The 21,674-nt window shown below is 47.4% G+C and overlaps 1 protein-coding gene across 5 annotated transcripts in view; it reads left to right on the plus strand.

Annotated features, from left to right (window-relative positions):
• lef1 (lymphoid enhancer-binding factor 1) overlaps window positions 1–21,674 on the plus strand; it is a 180,909-nt gene that overhangs the window by 95,121 nt on the left and 64,114 nt on the right. For all 5 annotated transcript variants that reach the window (XM_080200133.1, XM_080200125.1, XM_080200143.1 and 2 more), the window contains exons 6-9: window positions 10,566–10,688; window positions 11,050–11,212; window positions 14,655–14,762; window positions 20,400–20,448. In XM_080200133.1, coding sequence (XP_080056259.1) covers window positions 10,566–10,688; window positions 11,050–11,212; window positions 14,655–14,762; window positions 20,400–20,448 — 443 coding nt within the window. The remainder of the gene's footprint in view (window positions 1–10,565; window positions 10,689–11,049; window positions 11,213–14,654; window positions 14,763–20,399; window positions 20,449–21,674) is intronic.

Here is a 21,674-nt window from a genome sequence, read left to right on the forward strand (position 1 = left end):
ACGGCCAGGGTGGGGCTCGATTTGTGGTGGAGGCTTCAGAGGCCTACTCTTCAGCTGTTGGCATCGAGATGATGGCCGCCATTATGAGTGAAGGTGCGGACGATGGTCTCGGCTCCCTGGCACAGATGATTGCTGCTCACTTTAACAAACTGTGAGGTATCCGAAAGAGGACGGATGAAGTGGAACGAGTTTCCCGTTGAGGGAAAGGGTAGTTCCCTCAGTGAAGGCCCACCCTCAGTCCTTTGAAATCCTGCTGCAGGGTGCGTCAAACGTCTTGGCTGACTGGGGGAGATGGAACTGGAGAAGGAATATCCGTGCGCCTGGTCTCCCGAGGGGGGGAGCCAGGATCAACTCCAAAGTTGAGAATTGGCCACCATGCTGGATTTGAGGACAGGACGTCGTGAGTTCGATGAAGAACATTGTATCAGTCTTCAAAGCTTGGGGGTCGGTCGAATACTCTGACTACTGGTCTTATATCGTCCTGTTGGTGTTACGTTGAGAAGGTGAAGTATCAGAGGCTTTATTTCATAGAATCCCTACAGTGCAGAAGTAGGCCATTTAGCCCATCGAGTCTGCACTGACAACAATCCCACCCAGGCCCTATCTCCATAACCCCAGTTATTTACCCTGCTAATCCGTTTACTACCAAATAAACCTGTTGGACTTTAACCTGATGTTGTGAGACTTCTTACTGTGTGTATCCCTCTAACTTGCACATTCCTGGGTCGCCAAGGGGTAATTTAGCATGGCCAATCCACCTAACTAGCACGTCTTTCGGATTGCGGGAAGAAACCGGAGCACCCGGAGGAAACACGCGCAGACACTGGGAGAATATGCAAATCCTACTCAGACAGCCACCTGAGGCCGGAACTGAATCCGGTCCCTGGCTCGGAAACTCTGGCTGGATCCTGGATGTTGCTCGATGATTCTGTCATGGCTTTGACACTTTCAAGCTCCATGGATGTTTACATTGTCCTGTAGATCATCATTAAATCTGAACATTATTCCCCTGGGATTATAATCCCGATTTTGTGATTTTGTCTCTTATCCTGACAAGAGAGTGTGATATAGGGGCACTGAGGTGTTTGTCACCTTTTAATATCAGGATTGTCTACTTTTTCTCCCTGATGTGCAACGATTTTGATCCGGCAGCTGAGGTTGGCCTGCTTGAGTATGAGCTCCCTGATTAAATGGATGGTCCAATCAAGGAGTGTCAGTGCCTCTGGCACCCCGGATGAAGAGTGCATATTGAGAGCACTCTTTATAATGTTGTTGGATCTTGTAAATAAAGATTGGTGAAGGGACTTCCGCCTTCGAAGATGGCATTCATCCACTGGTGTGCGCCAACAGCAGAACGAGGGAGGCCATAGTCTGTGGGTCTCTCTCTTTCCATTGGGGAGTATACTGAATTGCTTGTATGACATGAGGATTGTGTGGTATTTGCCCGTTTATTTAAGGGTTCAGTAATTCTTGTATTTCCGCTGAGCGAGTATAATTTTTAGTACCTATCACTCTATTTTTTAAGAGGAATCCTGCCACAGCAGGGTGGTGGGTAGGTGGTTTTGTATAAAAATGGTTGGTATGGCCTTATGTATCCTCATTGTGGGTGAGGGAAATCTGCTGATAGAATCATTGGGGTTGTGTTTTTCTTTAGTAATGTTCTGGGATTTCGGAATCCTTCCTTGTTTCCCGAGAAAGTGCAGACAGATGACATATCCTGGAAAAGACTAGGGTTGGGTTTTTATGGCCTCGCTCGAGCGTGACTGGAAAATCTGTCCGAGGACAATGGACATTCCCATTGTCTGTCCCTCTCCCGCTCCGATTCCACGGTGGGTGGGACGGTGGAATTCTGGCATAGGTTCTGTTTTACCTGTTGTGCTGTTGGAGTGGGGGATGATGTTCTGGTGCACACCCAGACATAATTGACTAATCCTTGGATATCTGGCTTTCTTAGGTTGGTCTTCTATTTTGATTTGGCTGTGCACGCAAGTGGCAGTGATTATTTGACTATTTGGTTCATGTAATGTACAGTGGGCATATCATCCTGTTGTGGGGGTTTCTCTGATGCGGGGAAAGGGGTCAAATCACCTTGATAGTGGGGCCGAAATTGCACCTCTGGGATTTCTAGAGAAAAGGACAGTTTGCTTTGTCCAGTTTATGAGAATGATGTGAACATTCATGGTCCTCAGTGTGTCTTTGAGCAGCTTAGGGCAATAGTGGCTGTGTTTACCTGGCTCGGATGGAGGGTACGTTGGGTGGGAGAGTAGGTAGCTCTCCCTGAAGACATCCCCTTCATGGGGCCACTGGACTGCTCTCCTTCTTGAGACTTGGTTCCCCTGGAGGTATGGTATCCTGTTGGCTACAGGTCCTGAGTGCGAGTCTGGGGGGCCTCAGTTCAACGTTGTTAGACAGTTGGAGATTAGGCTGGATGGAGAAGATGGTCGCCTCTTCCAAGTGGCCTTATATGGAAACTCCAAACCTGTCCATCTTCTAGGTTTGGGTGCCCCGAGAGGGAGGGAGTATCCTGTTCATAGTGAGATCATGCTGTTCCGTTTCTGGTATCCTTCCTGTGAAAGTGTATGCTGAAAGATCACGTCTGACTTCTGTCGCATTATCCTGATTGAAGTAGCTTTGAAGGTGACTCGTTGTGGATTCAAGTTACAAAGGGTTAATTCCCAACAATATTTACATATGTATAAACAATACACAGTTTGCTCCCTTCTATTCCCTGGCTCTAACTGGGGCTCCTCCCCACCTCAGGATGTGTGTCCTTGTCCCCAGTTGGTTCCCGCGTGGCTCCTCCATAGTGTCCGGCCCAATCACATGACCCTGAGGGATCTGCCCCCTTAAAGGGGCCATGCTACCACACTGATGCTCCTCTCTTTTTGGAGCTTCCTTTATTCAAGTAGGTGGGGTGTTCTTGTAGGCTCTAATTTGTTAGAGTTAATCTTGGAGGGTTTCCTTTACCTTGTCGGGAGGAAGAGGGTTGTACCATCCCCCCCGTGATACTCTGCTGATGGGTATCTTGATGACTCTTCTTCTCGTCAGTGGGGTTTCCTTGGTGGACTATGGTTTCAATTCTTTGGAGATGGGGAGCCTGGTTGGTGCCTCTGATCTGTCTGGAGAGGAGGGAGGTTTGAAATGTTCCGAGCCTAGACGAAATGTACGATTCCTTGGATTACTGAACATCAGAGTATACATTGATCGCCACACGCTGTTCCGATGGCAGTGTCCTGAGGTTCCCCCTTGTCTGGGTTATCTTTTTATTGCGTGGAGGTTGTGAGATGTTGAGATAGGTCTTGGTTTGTTGTATATTATTCCATGAGGGATCCTCTATATTAAAAAATTCTGTCTCCGTTATCCTGTGGAGGAGGGACTGCACCATGGGACCATGTGCTCATGGCGTTACCCTGTTATCCCAAGATCCCCTGGTCTTCCTGGTATCCTCTCTTTATCCGTATGACGCCGACTAAAATGATTACAATGATTGATAATTGGAATCATTTGTATGAATAGGGGAAGGCAATGGTGTAGTGGTATTGTCACTGGACTTGTAATCTCGAGACCCAGGGTAATGCTTAAGGGACCCAGGTTTGAATCCCACTACAGAAAATGGCAAAATTTGAATTCAGTAAAAATCTGTAATTAAAAGATGACCATGAAACCATTGTCAATTGTTGTAAAAATCCATCTGGTTTATTAATGCTCTATAAGGGAAAGAAAATCTTACCCAGAATGGCCTACATGTGACTCCAGACCCACAGCAAACTGGTTGACTCTTAAATGCCCTCTGCAATGGCCTAGCAAGCCACTCAGTTAAAGGGCAGTTCGGGATGAGCAATAAATGTTGGCCCAGCCAGTAACACCCACATCCCATGAATAAATAAAAACATTCGCTGGTCTTTTCTACATAAGGAGAATAATGATTACTGTATTAGATTTAGAGGATTTGATGTGTTTTGTCGTAAACATAAATAGGTTGAGGGAACTGGGTCTCTTTTCCCTGGAGAGACGTAGGTTGAGAGGCGACCTGATAGAGGTTTATAAAATGTTGAGAGGAATAGATAGGGTGGATTCTCAGAGGCTATTTCCCCGGGTTGAAATGGTCGCTACGAGAGGACACAGGTTTGAGGTGCGGGGAGGAAAGTACAGAAGTGATGTTAGGGGTAAGTTTTTCACTCAGAGGGTGGTGAGTGAGTGGAATCGGCTGCCATCAGTGGTGGTGGAGGCGAACTCGCTGGGGTCTTTTAAAAGACTTCTGGATGAGTATATGGGGTTTTATGGGATTGGGGGTTATAGATAGGTGTTGATGTGATCGGCGCAACTCGTGGGCCGAAGGGCCTGTTTGTGCTGTAGTGTTCTATGTTCTATGTTCTATGTTAAAAAACGTTCAATAAAAATATCTGTTAAAAAAAAATTACAGGCCAAGGCATTGACTGGCTTGTAAGGTGGCCTCCTCCTGTTCCTATTTTCTATGTTTCTAAGATGGCAGTGAGCTGTTGCTTCAACTTGCTACACAATGAAATGGCAGCAAGCAGATTCCAGCCGAGAGATCCCTTTGTGTCGAGGGAGGCTTGGAGGGCCAAAGGGCCTGTTCCTATACTTTAATTTTCTTTGTTCTTTGACTACGTCCTGATCTTAACCCTGCAGCCAAGCCCACTCCTTCCAGGAGAGAGGTAGATCGTTAAAGTAGTGCTGACAGGCAACAAGCTTGCAAGTGTGTTGGGGGAGGACTCTGGGTGGTGCGGCGGCCATTTTGAGCGTGTCCTGTTAAGCCCAGCCGCTTAATTGGAAGGATGAATTCGAGCTAATTGAGATAACGCTGTGTTTAACAAATGCTCTTCAAAAACTGGCGAGGAAACATCGAACCGCCATTCAGTCAACTGTTTAGATATTTAAATTGCTGTGAGCACCGAACTTAAAAATTAATTAGAATTTTTATCTGATTGAAAGCACAATTATTACAGTTTAATCCATTTTAACTACAAAACAACAACAACATAAGGCCGATGTGTAGTTTAGCTTTTAATTGCTCCAAACAACTTTTCCCACTGCGCATCTTTCATGTTTTTTCTCTATCAAAATAAATTGTCCGGGCGGTGTAGCAAAATTTAACACAATAGCTAAACACAATGCCTTCATTATACTTTGGAGTTATCTTCAAAAAAAAATAACAGTTTGAACAAACACCTGGGACTTAAAACATGTGAATTTTGATGGAAAATAGCAGGCAACAGAAAAGTAATATCCTGTCCACTCTCAAGGTCGGCCAAAATGATTTGACTTGATTTTTACAGTGAAAAGTATTGTTTCTTGCGTGCTACACAGACGAAGCATACCATTTGTAGAGAAGGAAACACGACAGTTACAATCATAGCTACGGTGTAGAGAAAAATCAACTTAAGGACAGATTGGAGAAACTTGGTTTGTTCTCACTGGAAGATGGCAGGGAGACCTGATAGAAGTCTACAAGATTATGAGAGGCATGGATAGCATGGATAGTCAGAAAGCTTCTTCCCAGGGTGGAAGAATCAATTACTAGGGGGCACAAGTTTAAGGTGCGAGGGGCAAGGCTTAAAGGCAATGTATGAGGCAGATTTTTAATGATGTAGAGATGCTGGCGTTGAACTGAGGTAAACACAGTGAGAAGTCTCACAACACCAGGTTAGAGTCCAACCAGTTTATTTGATGGCAATCCCACAAGCTTTCAGGAACAGGGTTCCTCGGTCAGGTTCAGAACCTTCCACATACCTAACGAAGGAATACCGTTTCCGAAAGCTTGTGGGATTGCTATCAAATAAACTGGTTGGACTCTAACCTGGTGTTGTGAGACTTTTACTGCAGTTTTTTTACTCAGACAGTGGTGGGAGCTCACTGCCGGGGGAGGTAGTGGAAGCGCATACGGTATTGACTTTTAAGGGGTGTCTGGACAAATACATGAATAGGGTGAGGATAGAGGGATATGGCCCCCAGAAAGGTTGGGGGTTTTAGTTAAGTCGGGCAGCGTGGCCAATGCAGGCTTGGAAAGTCAAAGGTCCCTTTCTTGTGCGGTACCTTTCTTTGTTTTTTTGTTCTTTGTTCTTAATGTGAGGTAGGTCCATTCAAAGGTCTGACAGCAGCAGGGAAGAAGCCGTTCTTGAGTCGGTTGGTACATGACCTCAGATTTTTGTATCTTTTTCCTGACAGAAGAAGGTGAAGAGAGGACGTCTGAGGTGTGTGATTAATTATGCTGGCTGCTTTGCCGAGACAGCGGGAAGTATAGACAGAGTCAGTGGATAGGAGGCTGGTTTGCGTGATGGACTGGGCTACATTCATGACCTTTTGTAGTTCCTTGCAGTCTTGGGCAGAGCAGGAGCCATACCAAGCTGTGATACAACTGGAAAGAATGATTTCTATGGTGCATCTGTAAAAGTTGGTGAGAGTCGTAGCCGACATGCCAAATTTCGTTGGTGAAAGGAAATGCGTTGGTGGAATGAAATGGAGTATAATGAACCATTCAAACTAAATTGAAATGACCATTTCCGAGTTGGGTATAGGATTGAGGGAAGGGTGTACCAGTCCTGCAGGATAAAAGCAAATTATTGTGGATGCCGGAATCTGAAACCAAAAGAGAAAATGCTGGAAAATCTCAGCTGTTCTGGCAGCATCTGCAAAGAGAGAAAAGAGCTGACGTTTCGAGTCCAGGTGACCCTTTATCAAGCCTGGAGGGTTCCTGAGCTGCAGGAACCAATCATTTGCTGAGCCAGCCAGCTCAGTCATCTGTCATGTGACATGCAGTCAGCCTATTATCTACATGTGAATTCGCCACACAGTCACTCACCCACCATATTTGATTTAATCTCTCACAAGAAGAAATATCCTCTCCACATTCACCCTGTCAAGATCCCCCAGGATCTTATACATTTTGATCAAAATGAGACATGTTGCCGAAATTTTCCATCTCTCACTCATCAGGACAAACACAAGAATGCCAAATTTCAAATAGTCACAATTTATACTACAGGAGGAACAGCTGCAGATTGGTTGGCAAGTCGAATCTGGCTGAGGCATTGCCATGGAGAAAGCAATGGTGAACTATAGACACCCATGTTTCTGTTTAATTTGAAAATGGGATACGGACTTGAGCATATTTCTTTTGTTTGCAGATAATGGACCTCTGCTTAGGAATGTGCAGCATTACTGGCTTCACTGGTTATTTTAAATTGGTTGTTGGCGCACTCAGAATTATTCAGCACGTGCTGTCCAACTATGGAAACACATCAAACAGTAGCCCTTTTGTTTGGGGTTTTGCACGCGTGGGTTGATTGAATTCAGTCTGTCATCTGCCTATTATGAACAAGTGGAGGAACGTATTGTGATGATTTGATCAGCCAATCATTGGGAGGGACGCCCAGTGTACCTGGCATCACACCAGTACTGAACTTCAGACATGATGTTTCTCACTTGTATGGTAGCCAGGAAGTGGTTTTGGACTGACAGCAGTATTGTATTAGTGGAAATTACCCTCAGGCCCCTACGGCATAGCAGATAGACTAGCAGTTTTCCCACTTGCGTTGGCCACCATGTGTTTAAGTTTATTTATTAGTGTCACAACTAGGCTTACATTAACACTGCAATTAATTTAGTGTGAAAGTCCCTTAGTTACCACACTTTGGCGCCTGTTCGGTTAGAATGAGATAGAATGCACTTAAACCAGTAAGTCTTTTGGACTGTGGGAGCAGTAAATGTGTAGAGAATTCACACATAGACAATATTCTGACTGCGTGTCATAGGCTTGATGACATGTTACTGAGCTGGCTGGGTCAGCAAATGATTGGTTCTTGCAGGACTGATACATCCTTCCCTCAATCCTACACCTGACCTGGAAATGGTCATTTCAACTGGAGCACGCGGAGGAAACCAACTCAGGCACAGGTAGAACATGCAGACTCCGCACAGACAGTGATCCAAGTGAGGAATTGAACCTAGGTCCCCTGCGCCATGAGGCAGCAGTGCTAATTACTGTGCCACCGTGCCGTCCATTGACCATATGTGGTATAGGTTATTGCGATTGTTTGAAATTTGGTATTCATGCATTTGTCCCAATGAGTGCAAATCGAAAAGCTTCGAAAACGTGTCTCCCTTTTCATCAACACCCTTCAAATTGTTCAATCACAGTAACTATAGGGGGCAGCAGACATCATCTTCCTCCCCTCATTCTTTCCTTATGTGTCTTATGTGTCACCCCTCAAAACTAAAGTTATGATGAGAGAAACAGAACCTTATTTTACAGCGGTCACCCCAATGCTGTAAAAGATGACATTTTGCAGAGAAAGAAAATTATTTATTAGTGTCACAAGTAAGCTTACATTAACACTGCAATGAAGTTACTGTGAAAATCCCCTAGTCGTCCGGTGCCTGTTTGGGTACACTGAGCAAGAATTTAGCATGACTAATGCACCTAACCAGCGTATCTTTTGAATTGTGGGAGGAGGACTCACCAATAATATTAAAGTTTCGAACCAAACACAGCCTGGGTTTTTAGTGTTATTGCGCCTTGAGTTAGCTGTATTTTTGTGTAATCTGATGGTCAGTGATTACCTTCTGTTGGAAAGGGTGATTCTTTTCTGGATGACAGTGGGGGCAGTTGAACAACCTTTGAGATAGACATGGGTGCTTTAGAACAGGGGTGCCGCTACAGGGCATGGGAAGTAAAGTTGCTCTGTTACACAGTAGAGTGTTAAATTGGTACATCTTTGAGTTGCCCCTTCTTTATGATTGGCAAGGTGTGATGCACATTAACTAGATTTTAATACTGGACGTTAATTGTTTCCCTTTCATGTGTGATCCCACTGGGGCTGTCCTCTGGCGAATTAGCCCAGCTGGACTTTCCAATAAAGCACGGCTGGTTTTAGGTTTCTCTCTACAGCTGTGGTACCAGATGAAATTTGAGCTCACCCAGTCATTTAACACTATCCAACATCCTAGCCCTGATACACTCAGTGTGCTTGGCTTAGAATAGAAGTCAAAACCCCACTGTATAGAAAGAGGCCATTTGGCCCATCGAGCCTGTACCGACCACAATCCCTCTCAGGCCCTATTCCCGTAACCCCACGCATTTACTCTGCTAATCCTGCTGACACCGGGGTCAATTTACCATGGCCAATCAACCTAATCCGCACATCTTTGGAGCGTGGGAGGAAACTGGAGTACCCGCAGGAAACCCACACAGACACGAGGAGAATGTGCAAACTCCACACAGACAGTGACCCGAGGCCAGAATTGAACCAGGGACCCTGGCGCTGCGAGACAGCAGTGCTAACCACTGTGCCACAGTGCTGTCCAGCCTCCTCCATGTTTCTCTGTGGTGTCATGCAGTGCAGTAGTTGCTCCTCTGTTGAGGCTCAACATTAATCATGCACTTTCAGCTGCAGGTTCAAAACATCTAACATCAGTAGACACGCACTGTAATTCCAATAACTTTCTGGGACTAGTTCTTCCCAGGTCCCAGTTGTGGTCAGAATGCACCAGCTGTGGCACCCCTGGCAAGCCCGGTTGGAGGCAGACCAGGGCTGTACAGATAATGAGGAACATTCAAGTTGCAGTTGCCTGTACCAACACCATTCTCAATGACTGGGGAAGGAACTCAGATTATTGTCACCAGAGAATGTACCTGTGTAGAGATGTACGTCGCAGCCTGGTTTAGACACACATTGTCTCCCAAAGCTTTAACTGCATAAAGACTGAGTCATTGTGAGGCCTGCAATTCTTTTCATTTTTACATATTTTCCCATTGAAGGTAGTTACGTCATTTGAGAAATCATTGTCTTGATTCAAACACAGAATCATAGAATTCCTACAATGCAGAAAGAGGCCATTCGGCCCATTGAGTCTGCACCGATCGCAATCTCACCTAGGCCCTATCCCACATATTTGCCCCTCAAATCCCTCTGACCTGCACATTCAGGGACAGTAAGTGAGCATGGCCAATGCCCCTAACCTGCACATCTTTGGAGACTGGAGCACCCGGGGGAAAATCATGTAGAAATGGGGAGAACGGTCAATATTCTGCACAGCATTAGGTGATGTTGCGGGAAAGTGGGTTTAAAGTTTATTTATTTATTAGTATCACAAGTAGGCTTACATTAACACCGCAATTAAGTTACTGTGAAAACACCCAAGGTGCCACACTCCAGTGCCTGTTTGGGTACACTGAGGGAGAATTTAGCACGGCCAATGCACCTAACCAGCACGTCTTTTGGACTGTGGGAGGAAACCGGAGTATCCAGAGGAAACCCACACAGACACAAGGAGGACGTGCAGACTCTGCACTGACAGTGACCCAAGCCGAGAATCGAACCTGGGTCCCTGGTGTTGTGAGGCAGCAGTGCTAACCACTGCGCCACCATTACATTTAGTACATTTGTCCACCCACAATGTGTTTTTTGCTACATCCAACCTTTACTGATGCTGCTCTCTGCTGCCTGGTGTATGTTGAATAATGTTCTGTACCCCAAAAGACCCTCGTAGAGTTGCTGCGTTCAATTGAATTTAATCTAATTTCTTCGCATCTCTCTCCAATTCAGGTTTTCCCATCCTATGGTTCCTGGTAACCCTAACCCACCTACCACTGGGATTCCTCACCCAGCTATTGTGAACCACCAAATCAAGCAAGAACCCATTCACAACGAGATTGAACACATGGACATGTAGGTTGACAACTTGGAGATTTTCTGACAATGATTTTTTTTTTAACTTGGGAGGAGGAAAGGACAAAATGTCCTTATTTATTCAAAATGTCGAGATAGATTGCTGTTAGGCAGGTGTTACAGAGCCAGGGCAGGTAGATGGAGTCGTGATCCAATTGAATAAGCCTCGAGGGGCTGACTGGCCTCCTATGTTCAGTCCGATGTTAGGAGGCTATACAAATTCACATTTTACTTCCTCACTGTGGGGAGAGGGGAGGGGACAGAGTGACGCAAAACTATTTTGGTATTTTTAGTATTTCTTCCACCAACGGGAATGATTGAAGTTGCTGAAGTGTGTCGTCCTTTCTCTTTTGCCCAATAGAAAACCTCACCATGAAATGAGGAAGGAGCAAGAGGCCAAAAAACCGCACATCAAGAAACCGCTCAATGCCTTTATGTTGTACATGAAGGAGATGAGAGCCAACGTGGTGGCAGAATGCACACTGAAAGAGAGCGCCGCCATTAATCAAATCCTCGGCCGGAGGGTGAGTACACAATGTGCAGCCTAAAGGAAAGGGATCGAGTGACTTTTCCAAACTTAAAGCTTATTTATTAGTGTCACAAGTAGACTTACATTAACACTGCAATGAAGTTACTGTGAAGATCCCCCAGTCGCCACACTCCGGCACCTGTTCAGATCACTGCACCTAACCAACATGTCTTTCAGACTGTGGGAGAAAACTGGAGCACCCGGAGGAAACCCACGCAGACACGGGGAGAATGTACAAACTCCACACAGACAGCGACCCAAGCCAGGAATCGAACCCATTTGGAGATTTTGTCCCACAGCCACCAGACATGTCCTTTCACCTCCTGCTGCCCAACATCACCAATATTTCAATATGAGTAATAGTAATTTAATTATTGAGTGGCATGGTGATACGGTGCTGCTGCCTCATAGCGCCAAGGACCCAGCCTCAGGTCACTGTCTGTATGGAGTCTGCACATTCTCTCAGTGCCTGCGTGGGCTTCCTCCAGGTGCTTCAGTTCCCTCACATAGTCCAAAAAATGTGTTGGTTAGGTACATTGGCCATGTTAAATTCTCCCTCAGTATACCTGAACAGGCACCGGAGTGCGGCGACTAGAGGACTGTCTCAGTAACTTCATTGCAGTGTTAGTAACACTAATAAGTAAACTTTAAATGTTCAAATGAAATGAATAGTAAAATACCCCACCTTTTCTTAATGATTTACATAGAATCCCTAAAGTGCAGAAAGAGGCCATTCAGCCTATTGAGTCTGCACCGACAGCAATCCAGGTTCTATCCCTGTAACCTCAAGTATTTACCCTGCTGATCATCCTGACATTAAGGGGCAATTTAGCACGGCCAATCCACCTAACCTGCACATCTTTGGACTGTGGGAGGAAACCAGAGCACCCGGAGGAAACCCACACGGACACGGGGAAAATGTGCAAACTCCAAGCAGACAGTGACCCAAGGCTGGAATTGAGCCCAGCTGCCTGGCATTGTGAGGCAGCAGCGCTAACTGTTGTGGCACCGTACTGCCCTAAATGACCTCGGGATGTTTTTTTCTGAGTAGCTTACAATAGTGTTGGAGAGACTGAACTTGAATTCGGGGAGTCTCCAGGAAAATTGGCTCTCTCCCTCTCTTTCTCTCTCTTACTCAAACCGTACCAATGCTGCACTGAGTCCAGAGAGTACTGACTGCGATCGCTGCACAGTCGCAGCTCGGCATTGGTGATGTAAGAGTAAACCAAGCAGAGCCGGTGATAGGTCACGGAGAGGTCCTGTGCTTGCCTGCCGGCGTTCCCGCACAAATAATCCCTGCCTTTCATTCCTTGTGAAAGTCACTAGTGTGTCAGCCTTAGCAGATACCTGCCCCTACTGTTACCATTGCCTCTGGCTACCTTGCTTTGTTCTGTCACTTGATACGTAACAAGAGAAAAAAGTGCCATTGACGACCCCCCCTTCTGAGATCTGACAAGCTCCTACTGCAGGCGGAATCTGAAGTGTCCATAAGCAACAGCCTCCTTTATTACAGACGGGTAAATGAAGAGTCGTAGTGGGGGGGGGGCGCAGAGAGGGTTGAGAATGAATCAAAGAATTGTTCTAAGAGGAGCTCCCATTGCAAGGCATAGTGACTCTGTGTGACTCAGAGTTCCTAATCCTGGGTGGGTGAAATCTCATGGGATAGATACTCCTGTCTCCCAGCCGTATGTTTCCCACCACAGGAGGTGGCGTGTTGTTTGTTTGTTAGCAGCGGGATTCTCTGGTCCCGCTGCTGTCAATGGGAATTCCCAATGACGTCACCCCCCCCAACCACGCCGGCCGGAGACCCGGAGAATCCCGCCAGCGTGAACGGCTGGAGAATTCCACGCATTTTGGTCACTTGACCTCCAACTATTCCGTCTTTCTCTGGTGTGCATCACCTTCCCACACCAGCTGGGTTACCTGACTGGGTGACTTTTAATTGATTTTTAGCTTTGGTCCCCATTTCCAACTCTTCAGAAGTGTTTCGGGAAGCCAGGCATCTCACAGGAGTTTTGTGGGGTGGCACGGTGGCACAGTGGGTAGCACTGCTGCCTCACAGCGCCAGGGGCCTGGGTTCGACTCCCGGCTTGGGTCACTGTCTGTGTGGATGTGCACGTTCTCCCCATGTCTGCGTGGGTTTCCTCTGGGCACCCCAGTTTCCTCCCACAGTCAGAAAGACGTGCTGGGTAGTTGCATTGACCCGAACAGGTGCCGGAGAGTGGCAACTAGGGATTTTCACAGTAACTTCATTGCAATGTTAATGTAGGCTTACTTGTGACACCAATAAATAAACTTTATAGTAGAACAACATTTGATTTGATGCTTACCATAGAAACCCCACAGTGCAGAAAGAGGCCATTCGGTCCATCAACTGATAACAATCCCACCCAGGCCCTATCCCTGGATATTTACCCACCAATCCCTCTAACCTACGCATCCTGGGACACTAAGGGGCAATTTAGCTTGGCCAATCCACCTAACCCACACATCTTTGGACTGTGGGAGGAAACTGGAGCACCCAAAGGAAACCCACGCAGACACGGGGGGAATGTGCAAACTCCACATAGACAGTGACCCGAGCCGGGAATCGAACCCAGGTCCCTGGAGCCGTGAAGCAACAATGCTAACCACTGTGCTACCGTGCCGATGCTAATCTCACATCATGAATGCCATGGAAGTTGAGTGTGAGTGTGTAATATGCTTGTCAATGTAGGAAGGAACAAGAGTTGGAGATGCTGTTTTGAAAGCATATGGGGTCCAGGTACATTCTCTAGTTTGGCAATGCCCAGCCAGAATGTCGGCTGGTAAATGCCTCTGAGGCAGGCAGCTCAATCAGAGATGGATAGAAATATTTCATCTCCTGTAACATCCCCACTTTCACTGGCCTCAACAGAAACAGATGTCAGGTTTATAGTATCCCATAGAATCCCTACAGTGCAGGAGGAGGCCATTTGGCCCATCAAATCTGCACTGACTCTCCAAAACCCTACCTATTTACCCTGCTGATCCTCCTAACCTATGTATCTTTGGAGATTAAGGGGCAACTTAACATGGCCAGTCCACCTAACCTGCACATCCTTGGAGTCTCGGGGGAAACCCCACGCAGACATGGGGAGAACATGCAAACTCCACATAGACACTGACCCAAGCCGGGAATTGAACCTGTGAGAAGGCAGCGCTAACCACTGTGCCACCCCTAGAGGAGGTGGGCATGAGCCAACATTGTCCATGATTAAAATGAGCCCACTTGTACGTGAACAAGACGCACTGTGGCGCATTGCCAGTGTACAGACCTGCGACTGGAATGATAACCCTCCCTCGCCAACATAATGGCTTTCTTCCAAATAACGAACACCCGTTTCTGACCAGTCACTGCCTGCTCAATCCTCTCGCTGACTGTTTGAGTAACGTCCGCCCATCTCTTCCTGTTACAGTGGCACGCTTTGTCGCGTGAAGAACAAGCAAAATACTACGAACTGGCTCGTAAAGAACGGCAGCTTCATATGCAGCTTTACCCTGGCTGGTCTGCGCGGGATAACTATGTAAGTTTCTTGTGTTTCTAATCGGGCTCCTCAGCAACCTTTTCGTTCACTCTCCCCCCCCCCCACCGCCCCCCCCCCCCCCCACCCCTCCGCCACTTTCTTTTGTGAGAGGGAGTTTACAGCTCGTAAACAAACAAAGCAGCAGACATTTCCAATTTTGCGTTCACCTCATCCTCCCAGGGAAAGGTGTTATCGTTACGATCGACCCCTCTGTATTTAGTAAGGAACGCTCAAATACAACACATGGCAACGCTGGATTGTTAACGTGAACCCCAGGCAACTCACAGGCTTGTAACTTCCTGTCTCCCCGGTGTTGGATTTGTGAGAGGGTATCCTGACAATGCACTGGGGAATCCCTCTCGGTAGTTCCCATGCAAGGGTTCACCTGGCAATTTTCCAGAAGCGCTAAGTTCCACTGGACTATTGCCCTGGGCTGGGAACCATCTGACAGAAGTGATTTACATTGCTAACTTTGATTGATTCAGCCAGTTTTATATCAACAGTTACTCTGAAACAGTTAGAAGAAAGAAATCCTCTTCGAACTTCAGAGTAACTAGTTGAAACACCCAGACTGAGCCCCGCAGAGGATACAGTTCACGTTCCAAACCCTCCACCCCCTGACTAAGTAACCCCCCCCTCCCCAGGTATCCCCAGCCAACCCCCCCTCCCGATCTCCACAATCCTGACCCCACACAATGGCGTAATCCCAGTTACACTGTTCTCACACCACTCTTCTGACCAACACACCTCTCCCCCCAATCAGCCCAACCCCACTCCCCCAAGACCTGACATCCTCCCGTCCCGTCTCCAGTCCTGACACCCCCAATCTGACAACTTCCCCTCCCCCACCCCAGACCTGATCTGACCTCCCCGCCCACAGAGACCAAACAACCTCAACCGAACGTGACAACCCAACTCCCACCTCACCCGACCCATCCCATCACCCCTAGGCCTGACATAGCTGCCCCCTCCCCCCTCAGACCCGACACTCTTGACCCAACGTGACACCCCACCTCCCCCAATCTCTCCCCCACTAACCCCAGGACTCGACACCCCTCGACCCAACATGACACCCCATCTCCCCTGAATCCCCCCCCTCCCCCACAACTAACCCCCCTGGACTTGACACCCCTCGACCCAACGTGACACCCCCATCTCCCCCAAACCCCCCCCATTAACCCCCCTGGACTTGACATCCCTCAATCCAACATGATACCCCCACCTCCCCCAATCCCTCCCCCACTAACACCCCCGGACTCGACACCCCTCGACCCAACGTGACACTCCCACCTCCCCCAAACCACCCCCCCAATTAACCCCCGGATTCGACTCCCTTTGACCCAACGTAGCTCCCCACCTCTCCCAAACACACTTCCCCCACTAACCCCCCCCCCCCGGACTTGCTAGACACCCCTCGACCCAATGTGACACCCCAAAACACCCCCCTACTAACCCCCGGACTCAATACTCCTTGGCCCAATGTGACTCCCCAGCTCCCCAAAACAAAACACCCCCCAAATCCGTCACCTCACTAACGCCGCCCCCCCCTCCCCCCACCCTGGGACTCGATACACCTGACCTGAAGTCAGACCTGACCTCACCTTCAATTGGTACATATACACAAATCGGGAGCATTGCGAGACCAGGCATGCAGTTCAGACTTTGATCCATGGAATCTGGACCCAGCACATTTCCTATCCAGGTGAAAGTTGCTCCCCCTCTTCCTCATTTTTCAAACAATGCATTTGGGCCTCTGTAGCACACAGGAAGATGTCACAAGTTCATGTCGCACAGAATTGAATTCATGAGACGGCAGCTGAAATAAAATCAAATGGAGATATTAGATTTTGTCCTCGTGGAGGGCTGGAGCTTCATAAAAATGCTTTCTTGTATCAAATTCCAGGCAGAATCGCACAAAGGGGAAGGTTCGTGTTTTAGACAGGTAGTGTTGCAAGGACACTTCTTTATCTGTTGCCCAGATTAAGTCACACATCCCCTGCCTCATTGTGAGGCTGTGAATAGACTCTCTGTTCGAAAACTATTGGACCTTGGCTCCTGATGTCTTCATGACATTTGCTACAGTGCCCTCGCTGTAATGCAAGACATGTTACAAAGCAGCCTAGGTACCTGAGAGCCTTATGTTATAGCGAGGCTGCCTTTGCTTGATTCTCGGTGATACTCCACCTGCTTTCAGGCTTAATTTGTGTGTGCAATTCCAGCACGTGTTGGCGAGCTGCCAATGGTTAAACTTTTGCTCGCCTTTATCCAGTTTCCCCGTGAGTCGTTCTTCCTTTCTCTGTTAATGAGGGTCGTCAGCTACGGACACAATGGCAAAAATATTAACTCCCGCAGCCAGACTGGTCCCTCCAGATGTCCAGACGATCTTCACGGCCAAGTCTTGTCGCAACGCGCCACTGGATTTCTGGCTGCCCGCTATAAGAGAGAAGCCCATCAGAAATAGCCTGACAGGGAGTGGGAAGGTGGGGTTGGTTATGGCGGGGGGGAGAACAGCAGTTCAGGTTGGGGTAGCTCCAGGAAACCCCTCACATTTCTTTTACAATCCTTTCATTGAATTTGGGCCCGTACGCAAGTGTTACAAATGTCTTTAGCAAAGAATTATGCAAGGAGAGCCACAAAGTAGGCCTCCTAAATTAAACTTTATTTGAGGTGTGGACTGTGCCACAATTAAGTTCTAGAGTCCTTAACTGGGTTCCACAATGGGAGGGAGTTAACCCCCCCACCCCCCACCACCCCCAGGGGATACCTGATCCACATTTTTAAAGTACATTCTTAAATTCCCAGTACGCATCCCAAACCCCAACATACATTATATACATATAGAATTATAGAAATGCTACAATGCAAAAGAAGGCCATTTGGCCCTTCGAGGCTGCACTGATAACAATCCCACCCAGCCCCTATCCCTATAACCCCACACATTTACCCCACTAACCCCTCTATTTTTCACATCCTGAGACACTAAGGGGCAATTTAACACGGCCAATGCACTTAACTGCACTTATCTTTGGACTGCGGGAGGGAAGAGGATCACCTGGAGGAAACCCACGCAGACACGGGGAGAATGGGCAAACTCCACACAGACAGTGAACCTAAGCTAGGAATTGAACCCAGGTCCCTGGGGCTGTGAGGCAGCAGTGCTAACCACTGTGCCACCGTGCAGCCCATGGCAAGGTCCACATTTGGGCCAGAATTCTATGGCCATTTACGCTGGCGGGATTCTCCGGTCCTACCAACAGCGCGTCCTCTGTCCATGGGTGTCCCGCCGGCATGCAGTGGAATTCCTGTGGACAGTGGCGGGACCAGAGAATCCTGCCGCTAGCAAACACCATGCCACCTCCCGCAGGCGGGAAACATGCCGCTGGGAGCCCGGAGGATCTCAGACATGTTGTCCAATCCTGATTGCCCCTCGAACCCGGTGACTTGCTGGGTCATTTGAGAGGGCAGTTAAGAGTCAACAGCATTTCTGCGGGTTTGGAGTCACATGTAGGCCAGAGCATGTGAGGAGGGCAGATTTTCTTTTCCCAAAGGAGCAGTGGATAGTGAAGCAGCTTTCTATAACGATCAATAAAAATTGTCACCCTCACAATTACTGAGACTAGTTTTATATTCCAGATTTATTAATTGTATTTAAATTTAACTCCCATCGTGGGATTTGAACCCATGCCCCCAGTTCATTAGCCTGGGCAAGTCCAACAACATTACCCCAGCACCTTCATCTCAAGTTGCCCCTGTTTGAGCTGGCACTGCATGAGGGAAGCTTTGAACCTCACCCCACTGTTCTTCAGTTCAGACTGGGTCTATTCATGTAATTGGAACCCTAGTTTGCATTAATGTGCAAAATTCCTTCCTTATTTATATGACTATGATGTAATATGACTAAAAAACGAGGAACGTTTGAAATCAGGATACAGTGGGCATTTTACATTGGGTATTTGTTAGCTGTGGCTCAATAAGTAGCATTTTTGTCTTGACTCATAAGGCTCCAGGTTCAAATCCCACTCCAGGACTTGAGCTCAAACATCTAGGCTGACATTTTAATGTAGCGCTGAGGAAGTGCTGTCAGGGTTTAAGTTTAAGTTTTTTTTAATAGCTTATTTATTAGTGTTACAAGTAGGCTTACATTAACACCGCAATGAAGTTAGTGTGAAAATTTCCGAGTCACTGCGCTCTGGCACCCGTTCGGGTACACTGAGGGGGAATTCAGCACCTAACCAACACGTCTTTCGGGCTGTGGGAGGAAACTGGAGCACCCGGAGGAAACCCATGCAGATACAGGGAGAACACGTAGACGCCACACAATCATCTGAGGCTGCGTATCTGGCTAGTGAGGCAGCAGTGCTAACCACTGTGCCACCATGTCTCTCCCTGGAGGTGTCCAACATCATGAGGGATCTGGGCAGAGGAGATGGGGAGAAATTGTTCTCACTCGTGAAAGGATTGAGAATGAACGGGCACAGGTTAAAGATAATTGGCAAAAGAGGTAAGGGCAAAAAGAGAAAAACCCTTTCCATGGAGTGAGTGACTGGGATTTGGAATGTACTGCCTGACAGAGGGCTGGAGGCAGGTACAATTGGGACATTTAAGAGGGAATTGGGTTATTATTGGGCAGCACGGTGGTTAGCACTGCTGCCTCATACTGCCAGAGACTCGTGTTCAATTCCAGCCTCAGGTGACTGTCTGTGTGGAGTTTGTACGTTCTCCCCATCTCTGCTTGGGTTTCCCCCTGGTGCTCCGGTTTCCTCCCACAGTACGAAGGATGTGCCGGTTAGGAGCATTGGTCATGATAAATTCTCCTTCAGTGCATCCAAATAAGTGCCAGAGTGTGATGACTAGGGGATTTTCACTGTAACTTCATTGCAGTGTTAATGTAGGCCTATTTGTGACATTAATAAATAAACTTTACCTGAGAAGGAAGAAGACTGGGGAGTTTCACACAGTAAGTTGCTGCCTTGGAGAACCAGACAGGATGGGGTGAATGACCTCTTTCCGTGCTGTAATCATTCTGTGATCCTGTGGACTGCCTCACTGACTGGAAACTGCTTAGAGAGGTCTAGTGGCTGTGAAAAGTGAGATAGAAAAGCAAGTCTTTCTTTTCATTTGTTTTCCCTGCCCTGTACATTCAGCTTCTGTCAGATGAGAATTAAAATATCTGCCATTGTGTGTTGCATATCATATATGTTCATGTTATTCCATGCTGACATTATTGATGAAAAGCCCCAGACACTGTGGGCCGTGTGTGTGTGTGCATGCCTGAGTGTGTGTGTGTATGTGCGTTTGTGTGTTTATGTCTGTGTGTATATTAGTGTCAGTATGTGTGTGTGAAAGTGTGTGTGTGTCTGTGTGTGTGTGTGTGTGTGTGTGTGCGTCTGCGTGTGTGTCAATGTGTGTGTGTGTGCATGTGTTTGTCTGTGTTTGTTTGTGTGTATGTGCTTTTGTGTGCTCATGTCTGTGAGTGTAAATGTCAGTGTGTGTGTGCGTGTGTGTGTTGTGTTGTGTGTGTGCGTGTATGTGTGTGTGTGTATGTGTGTATATATGAGTGTGTGTGTTGCAATTATTGTTCAGTCAGTATCAATAACTGATCTATAAAATATCTTGAATTTGTTTCAAATGTTGAAGGGAAAGAAGAAGAAGAGGAAACGTGAAAAGATGCAGGAAACCACCTCAGGTAAGAATGAAACTAATATTATTGTGAGATATTGTAACAGGTTTTAACAAAACCTCGCACTCCTGTATGAATCCAATGTCATTTACTGAGAGCCTGCTGAGTTTAATTGTTTTTCACTGGCTACCCAGTGTAAAGGTGGGTCCAATCACATTGAGAAAGGGGATTTCTGAAGCAACTGTTTGATCTGTCCTCTCCTTCCCCCCTTCCTTTACACTCTCCCTGCTGCACCTAATGAGATGGGACGAAACAGCAATTTTGAAACTGTGACGCATTTGTCATTCATAGTTGTAGCAATTCACAATGGGTCATTGATAACTAAACACTGCTACTATATTTCTGTGTGACGGAAGAAGCTATGGTGGGACATTTCGTTATCAGTTCAATGACCTCCTGAGATGCAGAGTGGCAAAGAGGTTAGCACTGCTGCCTTAACAGCACCAGGGACCCAGGTTCGATTCCCGGTTTGGGTCACTGTGTGGAGTTTGCACATTCTCCTCATGTCTGCGTGGATTTTATCTGGGTGCTCCAGTCAGCTCCCACAGTCCAAAGATGTGTGGGTCAGATGGATTGGCCGTGCTAAATTGCCCCTTAGTGTCAGGGGGACTAGCAAGGGGTTGGGGTTACGGGGATAGAGCCTGGGTGGGATTGTTGTCGGTGCAGACCTCCTTCTGCAGTGTAGTGTAAGTAAATGATCAGCCATGATCCGCTGGCAGAGCAGACTTGATGGACTGAAAGGCCAATGCTACGGTGGCACAGTGGTTGGCATTGCCGCCTCACAGCGCCAGGGACCAGGGTTCAATTCCCAGCTTGGGTCACTGTCTGTACGGAGTCTGAGGATAAAGGTTAAACTGTTTAGGACAGAGATGAGGAGAAATTTCTTCACCCAGAGAGTGGTCAGCCTTTGGAATCACCATCACAGAAAGTAGTCGAGGCCAAAACATTTAACGTTTTCAAGAGACAGTTAGGTATAGCACTCGGGGCAAAGGGGATCAAAGGATATTGGGGAAGATGGGATCAAGCGATTAAGTTGGATGATCAGCCATGATCATAATGAATGGCGGAGCAGGCTCGAAGGGCCGAACGGCCATCTCCTGTATTTATTTCTCGTATTATGAATGATGGGCGGGACCGGGATGCAGAAGCCCCTCCTACAATTCCGACCAATATAGGCAGGGGGGCTGGGGGGAGGCATAACACACACAGCAGGGAAACCCGAGCTCAGTAGG

Source organism: Carcharhinus amblyrhynchos, chromosome 1 (genome assembly GCF_965287045.1).
Source record: "Carcharhinus amblyrhynchos chromosome 1, sCarAmb.v2.hapA, whole genome shotgun sequence".
Classification (NCBI taxonomy): domain Eukaryota; kingdom Metazoa; phylum Chordata; class Chondrichthyes; order Carcharhiniformes; family Carcharhinidae; genus Carcharhinus; species Carcharhinus amblyrhynchos.